The 19275-nt window shown below is 39.5% G+C and overlaps 1 protein-coding gene across 16 annotated transcripts; it reads left to right on the top strand.

Annotated features, from left to right (window-relative positions):
• The first annotated feature begins 1444 nt into the window (after positions 1–1444).
• Positions 1445–19116, top strand: TBC1D7 (TBC1 domain family member 7). 16 transcript variants are annotated; one of them, XM_086841400.1, is made up of 10 exons: positions 1461–1594; positions 1858–1917; positions 2872–3067; positions 3516–3639; positions 4177–4257; positions 7061–7248; positions 8823–8960; positions 10552–10697; positions 17922–18051; positions 18850–19116. In XM_086841400.1, the coding sequence occupies exons 4-10, from the start codon at positions 3528–3530 to the stop codon at positions 18934–18936; spliced, it is 882 nt and encodes a 293-aa protein (XP_086697526.1). In that variant the 5' UTR covers positions 1461–1594; positions 1858–1917; positions 2872–3067; positions 3516–3527; the 3' UTR covers positions 18937–19116. The 16 variants fall into 16 exon arrangements, with proteins under 16 accessions (XP_086697570.1, XP_023775482.1, XP_023775481.1 ...); XM_086841406.1 differs by having other exon boundaries at positions 1858–1968; XM_086841415.1 differs by having other exon boundaries at positions 1477–1594; positions 1858–1879.
• Positions 19117–19275: the final 159 nt, after the last annotated feature.

Here is a 19275-nt window from a genome sequence, read left to right as displayed (position 1 = left end):
AACCAGCCTGCCACCTGCTGCTGAGCAGAATAATTTCAAGATTTGCTAGGACTTGTTCTGCTCCAACAAAAAACACACTCCTATGTGAGCTGGGTTTGACAAAAGCCTTGCCCATTCTCTAAGGGTGTGCCTTCTCCATGGCTACTTCAAAAGTGTGGGGCAAGATTACAATAATGGGATGTTCTGTGCATTTGAAAATAGGCCACATAACCTCAGCAGCTGCTTTGTCTTCTCTCTCTGGCACTGGGGCGGCCACAGCTGTGCCCAGTTCTGGCACCCTCAATTCAAGAATCATGCTGAGGTGCTGGAGAAGGTCCAGAGAAAGGCAGTGGAGCTGGGGAAGGGTCTGGGGCACAAGTCCTGTGAGGATCAGCTGAGGGAGTTGGGGGTGTTTAGCCTGGAGAAAAGGAGGCTCGAGGGGGATCTCATCACTCTGTTCCACTGCCTGAAGGGAGGGTGTAGCCAGGAGGGGGGGGGGTGGTGTGTGTCAGCCTCCTCTCCCGAGATTCAGGTTGGACATAAGGAATAATTTCTTCACAGAAAAACGGTGACGTTTCACGGTGTCCAAACATGGGAATGGGCTGCCCAGGGAGGCGATGGAGTCACTGTCCCTGGAAGTGTTTAAGGAAAGGCTGAACTTGGCACTGTGGTCTAGCTGACGAGGTGGTGTTTGGTCAAAGGTTGGACTCGGTGATCTCAAAGGTCTTTTCTTGCGCAACCGACTCTGTGATTTCAGCACTTGAAAACCTTGCTGCAGCTAACTCAGGCCCTCGATGGCCTCCTTCAAGTTTCTGCTCCTGGAAAGGGACCACGACTTGCGAACTCCACTCCGGCTGCGAGCAGCTGCCCGCTCCCTGCAATCGCACAGGCGAGGTCCCACCACCAACTAACCACCAAAGAACCCTAACCCTGAACCAAAATCACACTACTAGTTTGATGTCCCACAGTTTTGGCAATACAGGTTGAGTTTTGAGGCTTTCAGCAGCAAGATGTAGGTCCTTTATCTGTTTTGAGGGGCGGGATATTTAGCATCCAGTACTTCGATCACATGCGCCTGAGTAAATGTTGGTTTTGCGAAACGCACTTCGCATCCCAGAGGTTTCTCGAAGTAACGCGTCCTTAGGAGACACCGCGGATGGGGGCAAAAGCGCCGAGCACACCCATTTTACAGCAAACAACGCGGTGCAGCCCTCAGCGCACCCCGCGCCATGCGGGCAGCCGGCTCTGAGGGACCGATACCCGCTGAGGGCAGAGGGATTGAGCTGAGCGGTGACGGGGAGCACAGGCGGGGTGCACGATGCACCCACTGAGCCCCAGAGGCTGCGGACACCCACAGCGGAACCCGCGGCCCCAGAGCGACCCCAGAGCGACCCCAGCGCCGCCGCCCCGCGCTCCGCCCGCCGCCGGGGCGGGCCGGGCCCGCGCATGCGCAGCACCCGCGCCGCGCTCGGGCCGCGCCCGCCTGCCCGAGGTGCCGGGGGGCGGCGGGGGGAGCCCGGCCCGGGCCGGATTCCCGGGGTGCGCTGGTCCCGTGCCCAAATGTGCCCCAGTTTTCCTCTGGGACTGTGACGGAGGCCGGGAATTGAGCCCCGAGGTACGGGGGGCCGGGTGGGGGGGAGCCTCCGGCAGGGCCTGCGAGGGAAGGGTGCTCGGTGGGGGACAGAGCGCGGTGGCTCCGCAGGCTGGGCCTGTGGGGCGCTGCTGCTTCACCTGGAGCGACACTTAATGATACCCTGAAAGCCGCTGTTGAGGCCAAAAATGCTGTAATTGAAGATAGGACGAGTTAATTTCACACTTTTGTACTGCACACTTCCAGTGAGCTGGCTAAGGATTTGTTTTCCCCCTTTCTTTTTCCAGTTTATTGAAGACGCGTGTGAAGGTTGGAATATTGGTGGTTTGTCTAACAGGAAAATACAGGTCTTGAATTCTGAGGGAGGAAATCAATTATCTTCCTCCTTTTACCACTGAGTAAATAAAATATACTGCTGGTATAGTGCTAGTTTAAAAGTATTAAAATAGTATTCCTGACTAATAGGTCATGCTTTTATTTTTCAAATTATATTTAATGTTCCTGTTCTGTGTCTCTCCTGCCATCTTTCTACAGGTGGTATGGGCTAGACTTTTTTTTCTCAATAACACTTAGTAAATTCAGCTTTTAAAGATTTGAAAATGTAAATAAAAATCTGAAAATTTTCAAAAGTAGTTGAGTGTCTATCACATTTTAAGTCTGCTTTTAGACATGGCAGCAAGATAAACAGTGAGCACTCTGATCTGCATCCTTAAATGCACCATACATGAATATCACAGTAATTTTAATAAAGATAATGCAGGACTGGAATGTGTTGCAAGTAATATTTATTTCTTTTTTCTCTAGTTTTGAAATAATATTTGACCAATCTCAGAAAGCACTGGTTCAGTCTTTTGCTGGTTTGTATTTTGCTGTCTGGTCTTGGCCCTGATCCTGCAAAGCACTAAAAACTGACATAATTTGAAACACAAATAGGCCTACTGGATATATCAATTGAAATGTGTGCACTCTCTATAAAATTATGGCCTTTGTTTATATCTGTGCTTTACTCCTGATGTGTACTTTGGTTCTGCAAGGAAAATAAGAATTTAACTATAAAAGCTTCTCTGTGCATCATTCACTGCTCTTTAGTCAAAATAAATTATTTTTCTCCAGATTTTGCTGCTGTCACTTGATGTAAAAGTTAGGATTGTTCTTAGTCTTTTGAGTTAGGAAACAGAACTTTTTTTGCAAGCCTGCAGAGGAGAGAGAATTGATAGAAGTCTGAGCTGAATTGAAATATCATTTACAGTTGTTATGATGCACAGAGCACTCGTTGGAATTTACCTTTGTTTCCACTACAGGGATGAGACATTTGGTTTTAGTGCTGGAATAACAAGCCCAAGGCTGTGGCTCTTACAGCAGCTGGTAACAACACAAACAGTTAATTAGTATCTGAAATTTAAGAAGAAACCTACACCCCACCCAAATTCTTCCTTGTCACCCCTGTGCCTCTGAGGCCAAACACTGGCTTGTCCTTGCTTCTGGTTACCTTGGCTGGTGTGTAAGAAACCCAATACTTTTACTTACCTGGGCAGTAATTCTACTTGAGTACAATTTTTGTAATCAAAATTTTGTTAGACTTGTAACTGTATTTTTTATATTGGTTTTGAAGTACAGGGACAAATACTTAAGTGTTTCTTCAGAAATTTTTTAAAAAAAAAATTGAAAATGAGCATAATTTACTATGTGAATAATTTTTTTAAATCCCTGAATTTTGTTTGTAAAGTTGGTATCTTTAGACCTTATTTAGAATAAATTGCGTTTATAATTGTTTATGTTAGTATGTGACAAAAGAAATATCTTGGAAGATTTTAATATTCTCTAAGGTTTATTAATGCTGTACAGACATAGGCAGTAACCTTATATCAGTGTGCAAAATTACTTGATCTTAAAGCAATAGGAGTGTATTCTTGTAAGTCTTCAGAGGAATTAATTTTTTCTCCAGAAGGAATCCATCATGGCTGATGACTCTCAGAGAAACTTCCGCTCAGTGTATTATGAAAAAGTGGGGTTTCGTGGAGTTGAAGAGAAGAAGTCACTGGAAATTCTGTTAAAGGATGATCGTTTGGGCAAGTTGATTTCACTGTTTACTCTATTTCTTGGTAATTAGGGGCTGGGGAGGGAGTATAATCCTTGATTATAATCCCTGAGTTAGTGCTAGCAGACCTTTGATTTTCAAAGATCTGGAAATCGGATTTTTAAAACTATTGAAGATTTGTCAGCTTGCATGTTTCTTCTTTTGCTGTTAATTCCATCTAACTTCAAAGCAATGAAGATGTTACTGCTGTTGGTCCCTGAGGAGTGCCATATCTCTGACAGAACAGAAAGATAAATGTTGTCCCTTTAAAAAGGGCCTTAATTGTTTTGACAGTGACATGCTTTACAAAATGCCTATAAAAATGGTCCAGTTTCCTCCTGACGAAACCTGGAGTAGTTTTACGGTAAGTCAGGCCAATGTGAAAGCATTTGTTGATAATATGTGATGAAATAGGGAATTTCAATCTACAGCTAAAGTTTGTCATACTTTGATGGGTCAGAGATGCAAACCTATTTATAACCATATTTAAATTTGTCCTGATTTTTTTTTTCTTCTCGTTTCATTTCAGATATTGAGAAGCTTTGCACGTTTAGTCAAAGGTTTCCTCTTCCATCCATGTATCGTATACTGGTGTGGAAAGTGCTTCTAGGTATGAAGTATAACATGGAATGTAGAATTTAGGAAGGTGCAATTTTTTCTCTTTTTGCTTGTTTTTCTTTTTTTTTTTTTTTTTCTTTTTGTCTTTAAAGTTTAAAGTAATGACATAGATAATTCTGCCTTGCTTATTGATACATATGTAGTCTTCTTTTGTATCCAGCTCGGATGCACAATGGCAATTATAAAACAAGTTTTTGAGAACTTTGCTGAAATGTGTCTAGGAGAGTATGTTTCTGCATTTAACTTTGTAGCACTATCCAAGCACATTTATGAAATGGATTTGAAATGTGGATTTTGAGAAGTCACTGATATCTGAGATACTCAGTTGTGCTCCTGAAATAACAGACAATTAAGCTGAAGTAAAGTTGTGATTAAGTTTAAGATGGGTGAAGCATGGAATGCTTGTTTATTCTAGAGAGAAGCTTCGTATTCTGTGGAATATTGGTTTCTTATGGTTTTCCTTCTGGCTGAAGACAAGTTAATGGTATCCCCAGAAACTTCAAAAAGCATAAATAGATTATATTTTCCTAGAAGTGCACTAGTCAGATGACTAATTAAAAAGTATTAATGACTTTGCACTAACTGGTCAAATGCATTGGTTGACTAGATGCAAGATAATGTCCACTTGCAGACAGGAAGGGTTTAAAAAAAAATCTTAATTTTTTAATTCATTTTTCCCCCTCTAATTATTCACATTTTGAAAGTTGCGGCTTCATATTCCTGATGATGTGTATTTGTAAGCCTTTTTTTGGCAAAGGCAGTAAATAGTGCACAAAAGGGGCAAGATCTAATTACAAAACTTGAAGTTCTTGGCATTGAATTTACAGAGTAGTCCTACTTGATAAAAGGCTCTGCCATTAAAAAGGTTATTGTACCCTGCTAGTGAAGTAGTCAGCAAAATATAAAATATTGGTAGTGGGAAGTACAGCACAGGAGTTTTGGACAAGCAACTCAGTACAGAATCCTTCAGCCAACATTACAATAGCAAAATACATCTCTGCAAAATTGCAGACCTCACTGCAGAGCCAGGTCTTGGGCTGTTTTAGGTAAAGGATCTGTGAATCATATGATAACACAAAACACCTTCTGAGTCAACTGCATGGAAAATTATACTGGTTCTTAAAAAGTATTTTGTCTTTTAAACCCAGAGTGATTCATTTCACAGCATGAAGTTGTTACAGGGGAGGTTTAGTTTGGATATCAGAATAAGGCTCTTCACCCACAGGGTGGCTGGGCAGTGGAATCGGCTCCCCATGGAAGTGGTCACAGCACCAAGCCTGACAGAGTTCAAGAAGTGATCTCTGCTCTCAGGTACATGGTGTGATTTCTTGGAGTGGTCTTGTGCAGGACCAGGAGGGGGATTCAGTGGTCCTTGTGAGTCCCTACAAACTCAAGATATTCTATGATTTCAAGTATTCGTACTGTCATTCTATGACGTGCCTTGGGTGAAGAGAGGTTTAGGGACTTTCCTTAGGCTGCATTTCAGTGTTAACAGCTATCAGAAAAGCTGGTGTTGAGAAGGACAGTGCAAAATAACTCTCCCTAAATGGCTGGAACCACAGCTCAGCCCATTTCTGGTGGGAGGTGTTATGTGACCTCTAAATAATGTTAATGATTTAAGAAAAGGAAGTCTGTCTTGTCCACAAAACTCTCTCAGACATGTACCAAAGCTTGCTGATGTCCCAGGTGACGTGGTGTGTCAGCAATGTCTTCGTTACCTTCCTGTTCAATAATGATTCATGGTGGTTTCCAGGCACCCCTCTTGTTTCAGCTACATTTTGCCTGTCTAAGGTTGTCCTCTGTGTTTGAGGAGAACAGTTGGAAGTATGTACATACAGTTATGACGTTGAATCTCTTTTGGCATATCATGAAAAATGTCTTGCTTTCTTCCAGCTTTTGAAGTGCAGACAGGTTTGCAGCTGGAAAAGAAAAGATAATTTTCTGTCTGATGTGCTTGTTCCTCAACTCAGCCATTTCATGGTGTAACACTTGGCAGGAATACTTTTTTTTTCTTTAAATGAGAGGTAAAAGGAGCAGGTAGCTTGTTTCAGAACTGACTTTTGAAGAAGACTTTGTTCTCATGGGTTTCTACACTGGGAAATATTCTGCTCCCCTTGTGATAGGGAAATGGCTTTTTTTTTTGCCTAGGTGTATGTAAGTTTTTTTTTTTCTGTTGAAGCCTGTGACAGTTTTGTTGTGAACATCAGTGCATGGCCAAATTGAGTCTCAAGTTAGGGGAAGGATTGAGTGAAATAGTAAGTATCTCTTCTGGACAGCTGTGTAATTTTCTTTGCCTTTCTACTTAGATACTTTTTAACTTTTTTTCTCCCAGGAAACTAGAAAATTTATTTGTGTTGTGCTAAGAAAATAACAAATGTTACTTTACAAGTGACTATGTGGCATTCTTAGGTTTTAATCTTTAATTGATTCAACTGATTAATTTTGGTTTTTGAATATCATTTTGGGGGAATTAATTCCTGATACAGTGAGTAAAGAGTTTTCTGGCAGTAAAGTAATTAATACTGCAGTGAACAGTATCTTTGGATTAGTTAATTGCATGTACATATTCTCTGTCATCTCAGACAAAGTCTAGAATTTGAGAAAATGAACAGCTAATGTATATAAAAATCATTCTACTGACTTTGTTTTCAAAATAAATGGAAGCTGGCCACAAATACCCAGCTAGTACTGTACTGATAACTAGATAGGAATAAAAAGTAACAAGTAGGACTGCTCCTTACAATTGTTTATATTTTCTTTTAATTTTTTAATTTTTTTTTTTATTATTTTCTTAGGAATTATTCCTCCTCACCACGAATCTCATGCTTTGGTGATGAAGTACCGGAAGGAGCAGTACTGGGATATTCACCATGCTCTTCGTGTGATCCGGTTTATTAATGATTCTACCCCGCAGGTTGATGTTTTTCTCCGCATATATCAACTGGAATCAGGAAAATTGCCTCGAAATGTAGCTTTTCCATTGGTCAGTGGTGATTTTAACAGTCTTTTAAATACAGTTCTGTATTGAACTTGAAACTATAAACCAGTGAGAAACTGAACTGCATGTCACCCCACAAATGTTTGTAGATAGACTGAGTAGGGTGAATGGAAAACAGAGAAGTACTAGTATAAAATAAGAAATTTTTGTCAAAGTGCTTTTCTCTTTTCCCTTCCCTAAGTACTTATGTAAGATTTTATGCCTTAAAATCTCTTTTGTGCATTTTGCCTGCTAGATTTCAAGCCTTTTATACTCCAGGGCACTTCAGTTTCTTTATAGCACTGAAATTAAAATGACATCTCATTGGAGCTCATAGGTTCTAATGTGTCCTGGAACAGGGGTAATTCAGAGCCTGTACAAGCAGTGATTTAATGCAACTTGCATCAGATATTTAAATTATTTGTTTTTAAATCTAGACTTCAGTGGACTGTCCTCTTTTTTTTTTCTTAGTCTGTATTTACCTGGGCTTCTGTCAGGTAATGCACATACTCTGCTGTACACAGTGTACACCCATATGGTTAAACGAGGCTGTGCTGTGATGGTAAATTAGCAGTGTGATGATAAAAAAAATGTGTCTGTCTTTCTTTTCTCCATGAAAGAGGAGATGATGAAAGAAGTCATGGAGCTTTCTAGGTGGATTTTGTCCTGTAGTTAATTTATCTAGCCCATCTTAATTTGTAATTTTTCATCCGTAATCACAAGTTTTGACATAAGTACTTAGAGAAAAATTCAAAATAAAAAAAGATTGAAGTTAGTATTGAAAATTCGATAAAACTTAGAACTGGAGGATTACCTGCAGCATTCTCTTGTCAGAGGAGGAAATGTTTTCATACCTTTACCATTTCCTAGGAATGTGGCTATCCTACCCTCCAAATTTCCTTGATCTTGGCATGTGATGCAGTGGGCTGAAAATTCCTCCCTTCTAGAGCAGTATTGCCTTCTGGGCAAGTGTTTTGTCGGTGCATCCAAGAGCTGCTCTCAGGACTGCAGTGAGGTTTCACAGTGATGGTGTTTAGCAGAGCCCCAGTCATTAGTCCTGTAACTCAGGTTTGTTTTGCTGCTGAAGAAAGCATTTGTTCTCTTTTCAGTGCAGTCACTGTCCCCTTAAACATATGAGATGTTACTCTTGGTAGTAATGCAGGTGTTTTATTGTAGAGGCAGAGGGAGATGATAAAGAGATGTCAGATTGATCTAAATATTTTGAAATGTTTGAGTAAGAAATGGAAGACTGCTGAGTGTTTTGTGTATCTGAGTGCAGAGAGTTCATGTAGGGATGTGTGTGTATTGCAGCAGTCTGCATAGCAGAGACATACCCCAGTAGCATTTAAGACTCTCTATACGCTGAAGCATGTTTTGGTTTTAAAAGCAATACAAATCTTAATTGCTCTGTTTTAATAGATATCTGTCATCATCTGCAGCTGCTGCCCAATGTCTTGTTTAGGAACATCAAAACAGCTCATTGTGTACACTAATTCATGTTTTTTTTTCCCAAATAGCAGAGAAAAAGAATATAAGAATAATTTCTGTGTAGTTCACTTTTTTTCCACTTTGTTTTTCAGGAACCTGAAGATGAAGTGTTTCTTGCTATTGCTAAAGCAATGGAGGAAATGGTAGAGGATCCTATAGAATGCTATTGGCTTGTCAGTTGCTTTGTGAATCAGCTGAACAGCAAGCACAAAGATTCATTGCAACAACTGGTAAGGAAAAAAAAATAAATATTTTTTTCTTTTTGCAAGGAGAAGCAGTAATGGAAAGCATTAGTACAGGGAGACAACTGGAGCAGCATAAGCGACACTCTTGGATTCTGTTCCACCAGCTGTTTTGAGAATAGGGGAGGAATGCTTTTTGCATTGTGATTGTGCTGCCCTGTCTAATGTAACATTAGAAATTGTTTTTTGTTTCCAATTACCTTTTTTTTTTTGACTAAAGGTTACATTGTATCTAGTTGAATTATATGTCTCACAAATTGGTCACTTAAGAATTTTCTTTAAACAATCAAAAATGTCAAAAGTGAAGAACATCTTGATGTATGTCTGCTACTTTTTAGACTGCATCTCTGGCATTCATATGCTGCTCGTTGGATGATAGACAAAGCACAGTTTTGCTTTATAAATAGAGCAGAGTACTCTGTCTTCAGAAAAACAGTATGTTGCAAATTAAATCATAATAAAAAGTGGAATAGTTTTCTTTTAGTACTGATCATTTCAATGCTATCATATAATATTAATTTTGAATTTCTGACTTACTGATTTGTAAAACTGGATTGTAATGTGTACTTATCAAAATTATGAAAGCTCTTGTAATTCATCAAATAGCCTTAACAGATAAGGAGCTTTTCGTTAACAATATTCTCTGAGGTAAAAGTATCGAGTACGTGCACACCAGCAATTGCTGAATAGAATTCTGCTGTGGAAAATTATGCCTGCCCTTGTTAGTTCTTTTGGAACTAAGAAATAATTTTTAAGCCTACCTTCCTGTTTCTCTGGGTGGTACACTCAATTATACCAGTTCAAAGGAGAAAGGAATATTTTTCAAGTGTATGTTTGTATGATGTAAACAGTGCCAAGTGCCTCCCCCCCTATTTTTTTTTTTTTTTTAATACAATCAATATACCATGACTCAGTAGGTGAGAATATGGGCAAAGGAATTGTTTTCTGCCTTTGACAGCTGAAGTCCTTAGCAGTTTCCCTAACTATGACAAAGCATAAAGGTAGTCAAGAATTTATGAAAATGTGTATTGTGTTACATTAAAATTTAAACAAGATGAGAAAATTATCCACATGCCTGAAATACTTAGGGTTTTTAAACAGTAAATCAGTGTCCAGCTTTTAATGGGTTGCACAGGGATTTGCTCTCGGAATTGATTTTTTTGGTTTTGCTGCATTGTGTGTAGATTTGTTTTTGATGTGTGCTAAGGCGATTCGGTTTAGGTGAATGAAACTCAATTTTACTTGTGAAGGTAGCAGTAATTAGTTCACATTTAATCCCTGCATTGCCTTCAGCTCTGAAGCACCTCCTTGCACTAGGGAATACTGCATATCTTGGAAGTTATGCTAGTGGTCAGCAATTTAAGGTAGCTGAGGTTGCTTCTTTGGTTAAGTACATAATTAATTAATTGCAAAAGTCAGTAACACTTGTATTTTGGAACAAGAAAAAAAATGAACGTGCATTATTTTAGTATGTTATTTTGCACCAGTTGAATTTTTAAGACAGTGCTTGTTTTACAGTGTGCATTAACTATAAAGGTATCTGATGGGAGTTACCTAAAATTTTCTAATTCTTTCTCAGCCAAAAATTCTGGAGCAGTATTTGAACATTGAAGATAACAGACTACTGATGCATCTGAAGGCATGTGCTGCAGTGAGCAAACTCCCCTATGATCTTTGGTTTAAAAAGTGTTTTGCAGGATGTTTACCTGAGTCCAGTTTACAGAGGCAAGTTATTTTTCTTTTTTTTTTTTTTCCTGTTTGTAACTGCATAGCGATGTCAGCTGTCATCACTAGCAGGTAAAGAGCTTTCCATACTTTATCTGTAAGATTATGGTGTAAACTTTATTGCTAACTTGGAAATTATAAAATTGGATTTAATTCCCCGTGTTACTGATGTAAGATAATCAATCTCTGTGTGATTGTTTCACCCACTGAAGATAAAAAGACTGGAGCTAAGTATACCAGCTGATTCTGTTGGACACTTAGTGCCTCCTAGCATGTAGAACTCCAAACCCTCTGTCACTGTTGCATAGCTGAATGGCAGTCAGTTTTTGGGCTTTTTGACAAAAAGCTGTGCTTGGGGAGTGATTCTAATATTATATTAGTGTTAGATGAAAAAGGTTTTGGGAATGTGTACAGGTTTTGGCTGGGATAGAGTTAGATTTCTTCAGAGTAGCTGGTATAGGGCTGTGTTTTGGAACACAGGGATGTTTTTAGAACACAGTTCCTGCAGAGCAGCGCTTACACAGTATCATTCTGCTCCTCACCAGCAAGGAGGCTGGGGGTGCACAAGAACATGGCTGGGAGGGGACACAGCCAGGACAGCTGACTCCAGCTGACCCAAGGGATATTCCATGTGGAGTCATGCTCAGCAATTAAGCTGAGGAGGAGGTTGGCAGCTGGGAGCACTTGCTTGGGGACTTGCTGGCCATCAGTCAGGGTGGTGGGCAACTGTTCTCAGTTGTATCACTTACCTCATGTTTTATTTTCCTCTCTTTGTTATGTTTTTCTTATCTTCCTTATAATTTTGTGGAAATTATTATTTCTTTTTAATTATGAAACTTTATTTCTCCACTCACAAATTTGTTTCCTGCTTCTACCTTTCCAGCTTTTCCCCCATCCTGCTGGTGGAGGTAGTAAATGAGTGGCTGTCTGCTGCTCAGTTGCTGGCTGGGAATAAAGCATGTCAGAATGTTTATTTTAAAAAGTACTAGGGCATATTAATTATTACAAACTTAATGAAATAGTGGATTATATCGGGATTCTACAGTTAGAAATAGATTGTTGAGCTTTTAAAAGGGAAAAATTCTTGTGCATGACACTTCACTGAAGGGCTTTTGAAATAAAGCTTGTATGATTTCTCTAATTCTGCTGCCTGAGAACTCTTGGAAAGTAGGAAATTCAAGCTTAATGCGGAGAAACATTTTTCTGCATTTATAAGAGTTGCTGATAGCTGAACAGGATGTGGCACAGAGAAAATAATGGTGTCATTTTCAGCTGTCTGAAAACTTTGAGAAGTAACAATGTTCAGTGGAAGTTTTACTTCGAGGGAATCACAGGAATCCTGTTCAGTGGCTAGAATAGGAACCTAGCATCTGAACAGTGCTTTGTAAATTGTTTTGTGTTAAATGCTTTTATGGTGGTAAAGTTGGTCATAACCTGAATAGTGGATGCAGTGTTTGTTTACCTGGGACTTCATGTTCCATGGAGGAAAGTGGAAAATGGCTGTTTTAAAAAATGGTTTTTTTTAACCTTATAAGAATTAGAAGATTTTAGGGAACATGATGTAAGATTAGAAAACATGCTCTCTGCTCTTGTTGGACCATGATCTTTGAGGTTCTGTGGGTTTTATTGTTGCCAATGATTATGTTTGAGAGAAAAAAATATTTGTGAAGGATTGAGACCTTTAGGTGCAACACAGTAATTGTTACATGGCAAGTTCATCTTACCAAACACCTATAAGGCTCCAAAACAGTCTTGTCTGCTTAGTGATTGTGTGTGATGTGGTGGTTGAACACTTTTACTACTTCTGTGACTGCAGAAATTATGTAAGCATGTATAGTAGAGGATGTTTGTTACAGTTTAGAGCTCATGTGATTCAGTTTTGCTCCTGGATCTTATGGCTGTGGACAAGAGCTGAGGGCGGAAGTTGTATCAGTGCAGATTTGCTCTTGGAAGACAAATTTTAAATGTTAAAAAAAATTCTTATTTTTTTAATTTTAAATTTTTGATTTTTTAAAATTTCTGCTGGAAATTGAAAAATTAATGGAGCTATGTCATCCTGATGGTGTAAAAGGAAAAATATAGATGAAGAATTTTGATTTCATATTTAATCTTACCAGAATATTTGGTTTCAAGTGTCTACCGTTCTGAATCAGTTTTACTTACATGAAATATTTTGTCTAATCAGTGTACATCTTTAACATTCCAATACACTGTTTCACCTTACTGAAATAGAATTTTTTGGTTACCTGGAATTTTTTAATACTTTTTCTTCCCCTGGAAAAGGTCAAAGTACTGGCTTTTTGGATCACTCTGGAGGAAAAACAAATTTCAGTGTTGGAACTTCTGATGGCAGAACAATCCCTTTTCCCAACAGTTCTTGTGGGAGCATGATGGAAGTGCACTTTTTCTTGGCAGTTTAGGTTTGTGAATTATTCAGTTGTAATCATAATGGCCTTATTCACTGAGGAAATAACATATATCATGGGTAGTATGTGACAGATGAACTTAATTAATGCTTGGTGATTTGGTTTGGATTAGGATCTAGAAGCCCCAGTGCTTATCTGAAATGCATCCAAATGTCAGTGTTGAAACTGCTGAAGTTTGAAGGTCCCCAGTTCTCCTGTGAATTTTACTTACTTTGCTGTCAAGTGAGAGATTATCTGAACACAGTCTGTCATGATTTGTTTTCACTTATGATTTAGCACTGCATTTCTTAGAGAGGCTGCTTGCCTTCTATGATCTGTAGTCTTATCTGCCAAGCAGATAAATCTAAATTTCATGGTTTTGTTTGTTTGTTTTTCTCTAAGGTTTACAAGACTTGTACATGCTGTGCAGAAATTTTTCCTGGTAATGATGAGATGAAGTTGCACAATACCACTGACAATGACAGGCATTGGCACTCAGTATAGTATTTTATAGCACACTTCAAGTTACACCATAGGTAAAATTTATGCATCAGTTTAATTTCAGTGGGCTTGGAAAATACATAGAGGCAGGTTTCATGTGGAAACTTTGGCTTTGAGCTTATGCAGTGTCTGATGCAATTGGCATATTATGTGATGATCTTCTTGACAGACTTAAAGGAATCACACTGGTAAAAGGGTGGAGCAGACTGGCCATTTCAGACTCTGTATCCCACCTGGAATATAGACAGGATGCTTCCTGGAACATGAGCCAGACTTTAGCAGAGGTTTGCAAGGCACAGAAAGGGGTGCTTCTCTCTGAGACATGGAGAGAACTGGATCACACCTTTGTTTTCATACTCATCATTGCCCTGTTTGTTTGATTTGTGCAGCAGCATATCTGCTCATAGGTTTGGTAAGACCATGTGTGGAAAATTTTCCAGCAGTGCTGTGAGGGTCCTCAGCTGGAGATCCCTGCTCTTAAACCTTGGGATCCTCTTTGTGACTTCAGCTCTACAGACAAAATGGCACTTTGGCTGCCAGTTTAATCTGGCACTGTCAGCCCAGATAACCCAGCAGAAGCAGTGCAGCTTTGCAATTGTAATTGTGAATGAGTCAGGCATTTTTTTATGGCCTAATGATGCCACTCATGTATCAGGTCCCTGCCTAATGTTGTTTGTACTCTGCACTGAAGGCTTGGCATTGGCTGGTGTTAGGTTATTAGTCTCTGGTGATTTGCTAGTGGCAAAGTATTTGGTCATTCTCCTGAAATCTTATGACTTTCAAACTGACACTACCTCATATATTAATATAATTCTGTAGTTTTACATCTGTGCTCTCCACGCCCTGCATAAATTACATTTGGTTGTAAAAATGTAAGTAATTTGTTAATAGAAACAACAGAAATACAGAAAATGCCTTAATTTTAGTGTGGAGCAGGAGGGTATAAGAATGTGCATGTGGGCTGCTACTACAGAGAAATATAATTCAGTTTGTCTCACTGAGCTGCTTCCCAGGTCTGCAAATGGATGGGCACAAGATCATGATCAGGGTGAGAATTGTGTGAGCCTCACTGTGTCCCTCCATGTCCAGTTAGCTCTGGAAGGACACCCAGAAGTTCAGGCAGAGGAGAAAGCATTTGTTCTTTTTAGATATCTCTTACCTGGGTGGCTGCAGGACCAGAACCAGGAAATGAGGTTGAGTGTACCCTTCAGCATAGGGAAAATCTGTGAGGTTAATGTTAATATAGGAGAAAAAGAGAAAGCAGCAGTGCTGTGATGCTTCTTGTGTATTATTGCACTGTAGTGGTGCAGGAACCTCAGAGAGTACCTGGAGAATGGCATCCCTTCACACACAGGTGCACACAGAGTGAGTCCTACTTGCCTATAGAAGAGGCTCAGTGAAAAGTAAATTGTTTCATTTGCATAATCCTTGGCATGCTCCTTGCCTTTACAGCTTCCTATTTAATTTTATTTTTCCTTGTGGTTGGCAGTACTGCTTCGCTGTTCAAGCGTGTTCCTGTGTTCCTGTGGCTAATAGAACAGTTGTATTTCACAGAGGATGATAGTCACACAAAACATAGTGAATTTCATTCAGAATATGTATTTCTTTTTCTGCCTTCCTGAGTAGGGCTGTAGGCACAGTTTCATGATGTTTCTCTTATACTTTCCCATTCTCCAGGAGTATCAAAGAACAGGTAAAAAGTTCAAGTCTCTAGCAGTAAACCTGACCTCAAATGATTGCTATTGAAACAGTGAAAGCAGGACACCTGTTACCATCAATAGATACACAATGTATAAAGACTGCTGTATTAGAATAAGATCCACAGAAAATATGTTTCCTTGAAACTGCTGTGGGGTTTTCCCATTTCTGACAGTTTATGCTGTTGTTCCTGGCTCTGCTGGTACAGACAAGGTGCTGGCTGTTGATCACAGAGCTGCACAATCATTCCTGATTACCGTCACTGGTGGAGTTGTACTGAGAGTAACAGTAGCTGGAAATGTTAAGGGAAAAATATTGCAACAGACACAGCTGGACAGTGCTGACATCTCACTCAGTTTTCTCTACACCAGCTTCCAAAATTTGTTAAGACACTGGTGATTTAGATACTGCATCTGTTTTGCCACTGTTAAAACATTTGTTCTGGAATCAGACTAAATAATGCAGGAAAACAATAGAGTGTTGTGAGCATAGCATGCAACCTAATGTAATTATGGAGACTGAAGTCAGAAGAATTGGTTGCAAAATAATGAAAGAAGACTGGGTGTTTTATAAGAGGATTAGTAAGTTGGTTTTCAAATTAACATGAGCTTTAATATGAACTTTAAAAATAATTTCCTGTTTTTGAGATCTGCTACTCTCTGTAATTGTCACTTGTAATTACAATTTTGATGAACATGAAACACACAGGGAAGTTTTTTTTGTATTCTAAACAGTTGTTTTTGTGAAGGAAGATGCTGTAGAAGTAAACAGGGGTGACCTGTACGTTGTGGAGCAGAACTGTTGTCTCAGTTTTCTCATATCCTTGCATTAAAGCTTCCTAGACCTGACTTCAACAACAAAGTAATATTTGCAGTGGTCATGTGTTCTGAGATGCTTGAACCACAAATGAAGCAGTAAGATTTTGATCTTGGATTGTGTGTTCCTGTCCCTATGGGGATTATACTAATTGTTTAATTATAGCAAGACAGGGAATTAAAATTAAATTGCAAAGGGGAAAGAAATTGGCTGTGCCTTTTTCTTTTCCCTATCTGTTCATGTGGGTTTTCTGTTTCCTTCTACTTTCAGAATAGTCCTGAGGATCTTACACATTTGTTTTTCTCTTTTCTTTGTAATAAGTTAGAATCTAGTCCTGTGTCTGAGTTTGTGGCTGTTGCCTCAGATGCCTTCACTGGGCATGACTGGGAAGTGCCTGGCTCCACCCTTTTTGTGCTCTCCCTCCCAGTACTTGTTTACATTGATGAGAGCCCTCAGATCCTCTCTTCTCCAGGCTGAGCAGTCCAAGCTCTCTCACCTTTCCTCATAGGAGTCATTTCATCATCTTAATGGCGCTCTCTCTTGGCTGGGCTCTCACCTCTTAATTCCTTGTGTCAAAGTGTGATTCTACATTTCAGTTCAGCTGTCAAAAGTTTGTGTCATGCCTGTGTTGTGCTCTCCTGGCACGCTGGGCTGAAGGGCAAATTCTTCTCAGAGAGGTCATGCAGAAATTGATTTGTCACTGGAAGGAGCACACCCATAGATCCAAATTTGTAGATGGGCTGCAGAAGATGATTTTTCAGTTGGTGTTACTATATTCAGAAATTATGGAGGATAGTGTGTGATCTTTTTTCCCCCATGTTTTTATTTGGAAAGAAATACTTTGAACAAGTGCCCAGAAGGAGCAAGAACTGTAATCCTCAGAAACTCTTTCTGACACAGCTCTTTAAATTCAAGAACTAAAAATAATGTGAGCCCATAAAAGCTGCCATCTGACAGATGGTTTCACACTGTTTTGTGTAGTTTTTTATCGTGAGTCTCTTGATCTGGGCCTGAGAGAGAGCTGCTGGATGAAGGATGATTTCAAATTGTTGCAGGCTGTTTTGGTAGTGATGATCCATTTTAATATTCATCAAAGTTCTGTTCCTGAGGCATTTGGACACCTGCCCTTCAGGTTTTCTTAAAACTGTGAGGTCCCAGGTAGGGTTTCACATGAGAAGTAGGAGTGCTTAGGTATTTCTGGGAGTGTTTGTGCACAGTAGGATGGATTGGAAGACTTAATAGTTGTTCCTTGTGCCTAATTTAAACATCATCATCCTGCTGATAGGTCATATTTGCATCTCATACAGCAGTAACCTGGAATATTTACCTGCTTGAGATGTAGTAGTTCAGTATTACATCCCTTTGAATTTTTTAGCAACTTAGCTGATTGAAGAGTATCTTTATTAGGCATGCTAATGAAGTTAATTTCTTTTTTTTTTTGCACTAGGAAAAATTCTCATCTTTACCACACACTGGTAGCTGTGTAGTTCAGTAGAGTAGTTGTTACAGTACAGACTATTAGCAAGATTTTATTTTTGTACTTGAGCTTGTAGACATTTCAATTTCTAAACAGCAACACACCATATCAGTACATACTAACTACTGCTTGCCACCCCTCTGCTCTGCACAGATTGAGGAGTTGATAAAATGTCTTCTATTTATCCTGACCTGAATAATTCAATACATTGCTGTTCTTCAGAAAAATAATCTGGATAGAGATGGTTGTGCAAAGGCTGTTCTATCAGAGAAATAAGCAGATAAACACTGCAATAATGTTTAATGATTCCTTTTCACTTTCTTGTAGAGTTTGGGACAAAGTTATAAGCGGATCCTGCAAGATTCTTGTGTTTGTTGCTGTGGAGATATTATTAACCTTTAAAATGAAGATAATAGCACTGAATTCTGCAGAAAAGATCACACAGTTTTTGGAAAATGTAAGTACTCTAATTATGCTTTGCATTACCTTTTATAGCTTATAACTATTTCAGCCTGAATCGCTTGCCTGCTGCAGATGTACCAAAAGATATTATTACGTTACTGAGAACAGTGTAGCAATACCAAGGTTAAGGGAGAATGCTCAGCAATGAGAATAATAACTTTTTCTATCAGAAGTTAAGGCTTCCATAGAATGAAGTGATTTTTAGGTTTGGGGTATGTATTGTCTGTGTTTGTACAGAACATTCCTTGTGATACTAAAGGGTTTTTCTGTGAAAGTGAATGCTGGTCAGGTTAGGTTGATTTTTCTTGAGGCTTCTTAGAAGGGTTGGTTTCTGGTACCTTTTTTTTGGCATCTTGCCTGAGTGCAAATCTGTAGACTCAGGGTGTGTTTTCTGTTGATGTGAGGATGGGATCAGGAACCTGACCCTAAACAGTAACGAGCCATGTCAGCGGGGCTGTAGGGTCCCACTGTAACCCAGGTGAGTTATGTAGGATACAGTTTGAGGTCATGGATAGGCAGTGTGAGTCATGCCTGGTGTCAGGGATGTGTGAAGTGTGAGATGCCTGGCAGCTTATCAGCATTTTGGAAATAAAAGCTTTTTGTCCAAAACCTGGACGTAATACGGTGTGTGCAGGACTGAGGGATGGTGGGATGAGAGGACAGGGAGCTGGGATTCTAGTTTTGTTTTCTTTTTTATAAAGAGATAAAATCTGAACTGGAAATTCAAAATCTTTATTTTAAACAAGTCAGAATGGAGTGCTCTGACCAGGCACCTTGCCCTGATCCTTTGCAGATTCCTCAGGACAACACCGACGCCATTGTCAGCAAAGCTGTGGATCTGTGGCGCACGCACTGCGGGACTCCGGCACACTCAGTCTGAGAACTCTCTTGGCTTCTGACAGCTTGGAAAAAAAAGACTGAATGTCTTTTGAAAAGACTTTTTACCACCCTTCCCCCATCCTAGTGTGATGTTCTTTATTAACTCTTTTGTGTAAAGATCCTATTAAAGCATGGTTTCTGATATGTAAATATTTTTCAATAAATACAGATGGAATGAAAATACTTAGTGGTGGGGTGATGATGTCTGAAGAGTTACTTGTTCATCCAGCTGCAGCATTTTGATTGCACAGTGTGCTCTCTTGCAGAAGTAAACCTAACTCTTGAAGCAAGGTAAATAGATTTACTTGTAATTTAAAATTGTTTCAGTATGCCATTTATA

Source organism: Cyanistes caeruleus, chromosome 1 (assembly GCF_971803275.1).
Source record: "Cyanistes caeruleus chromosome 1, bCyaCae1.hap1.1, whole genome shotgun sequence".
Classification (NCBI taxonomy): domain Eukaryota; kingdom Metazoa; phylum Chordata; class Aves; order Passeriformes; family Paridae; genus Cyanistes; species Cyanistes caeruleus.
Note: the sequence above shows the minus strand (reverse complement) of the source record. Positions and strands in the feature narration are given on the sequence as shown.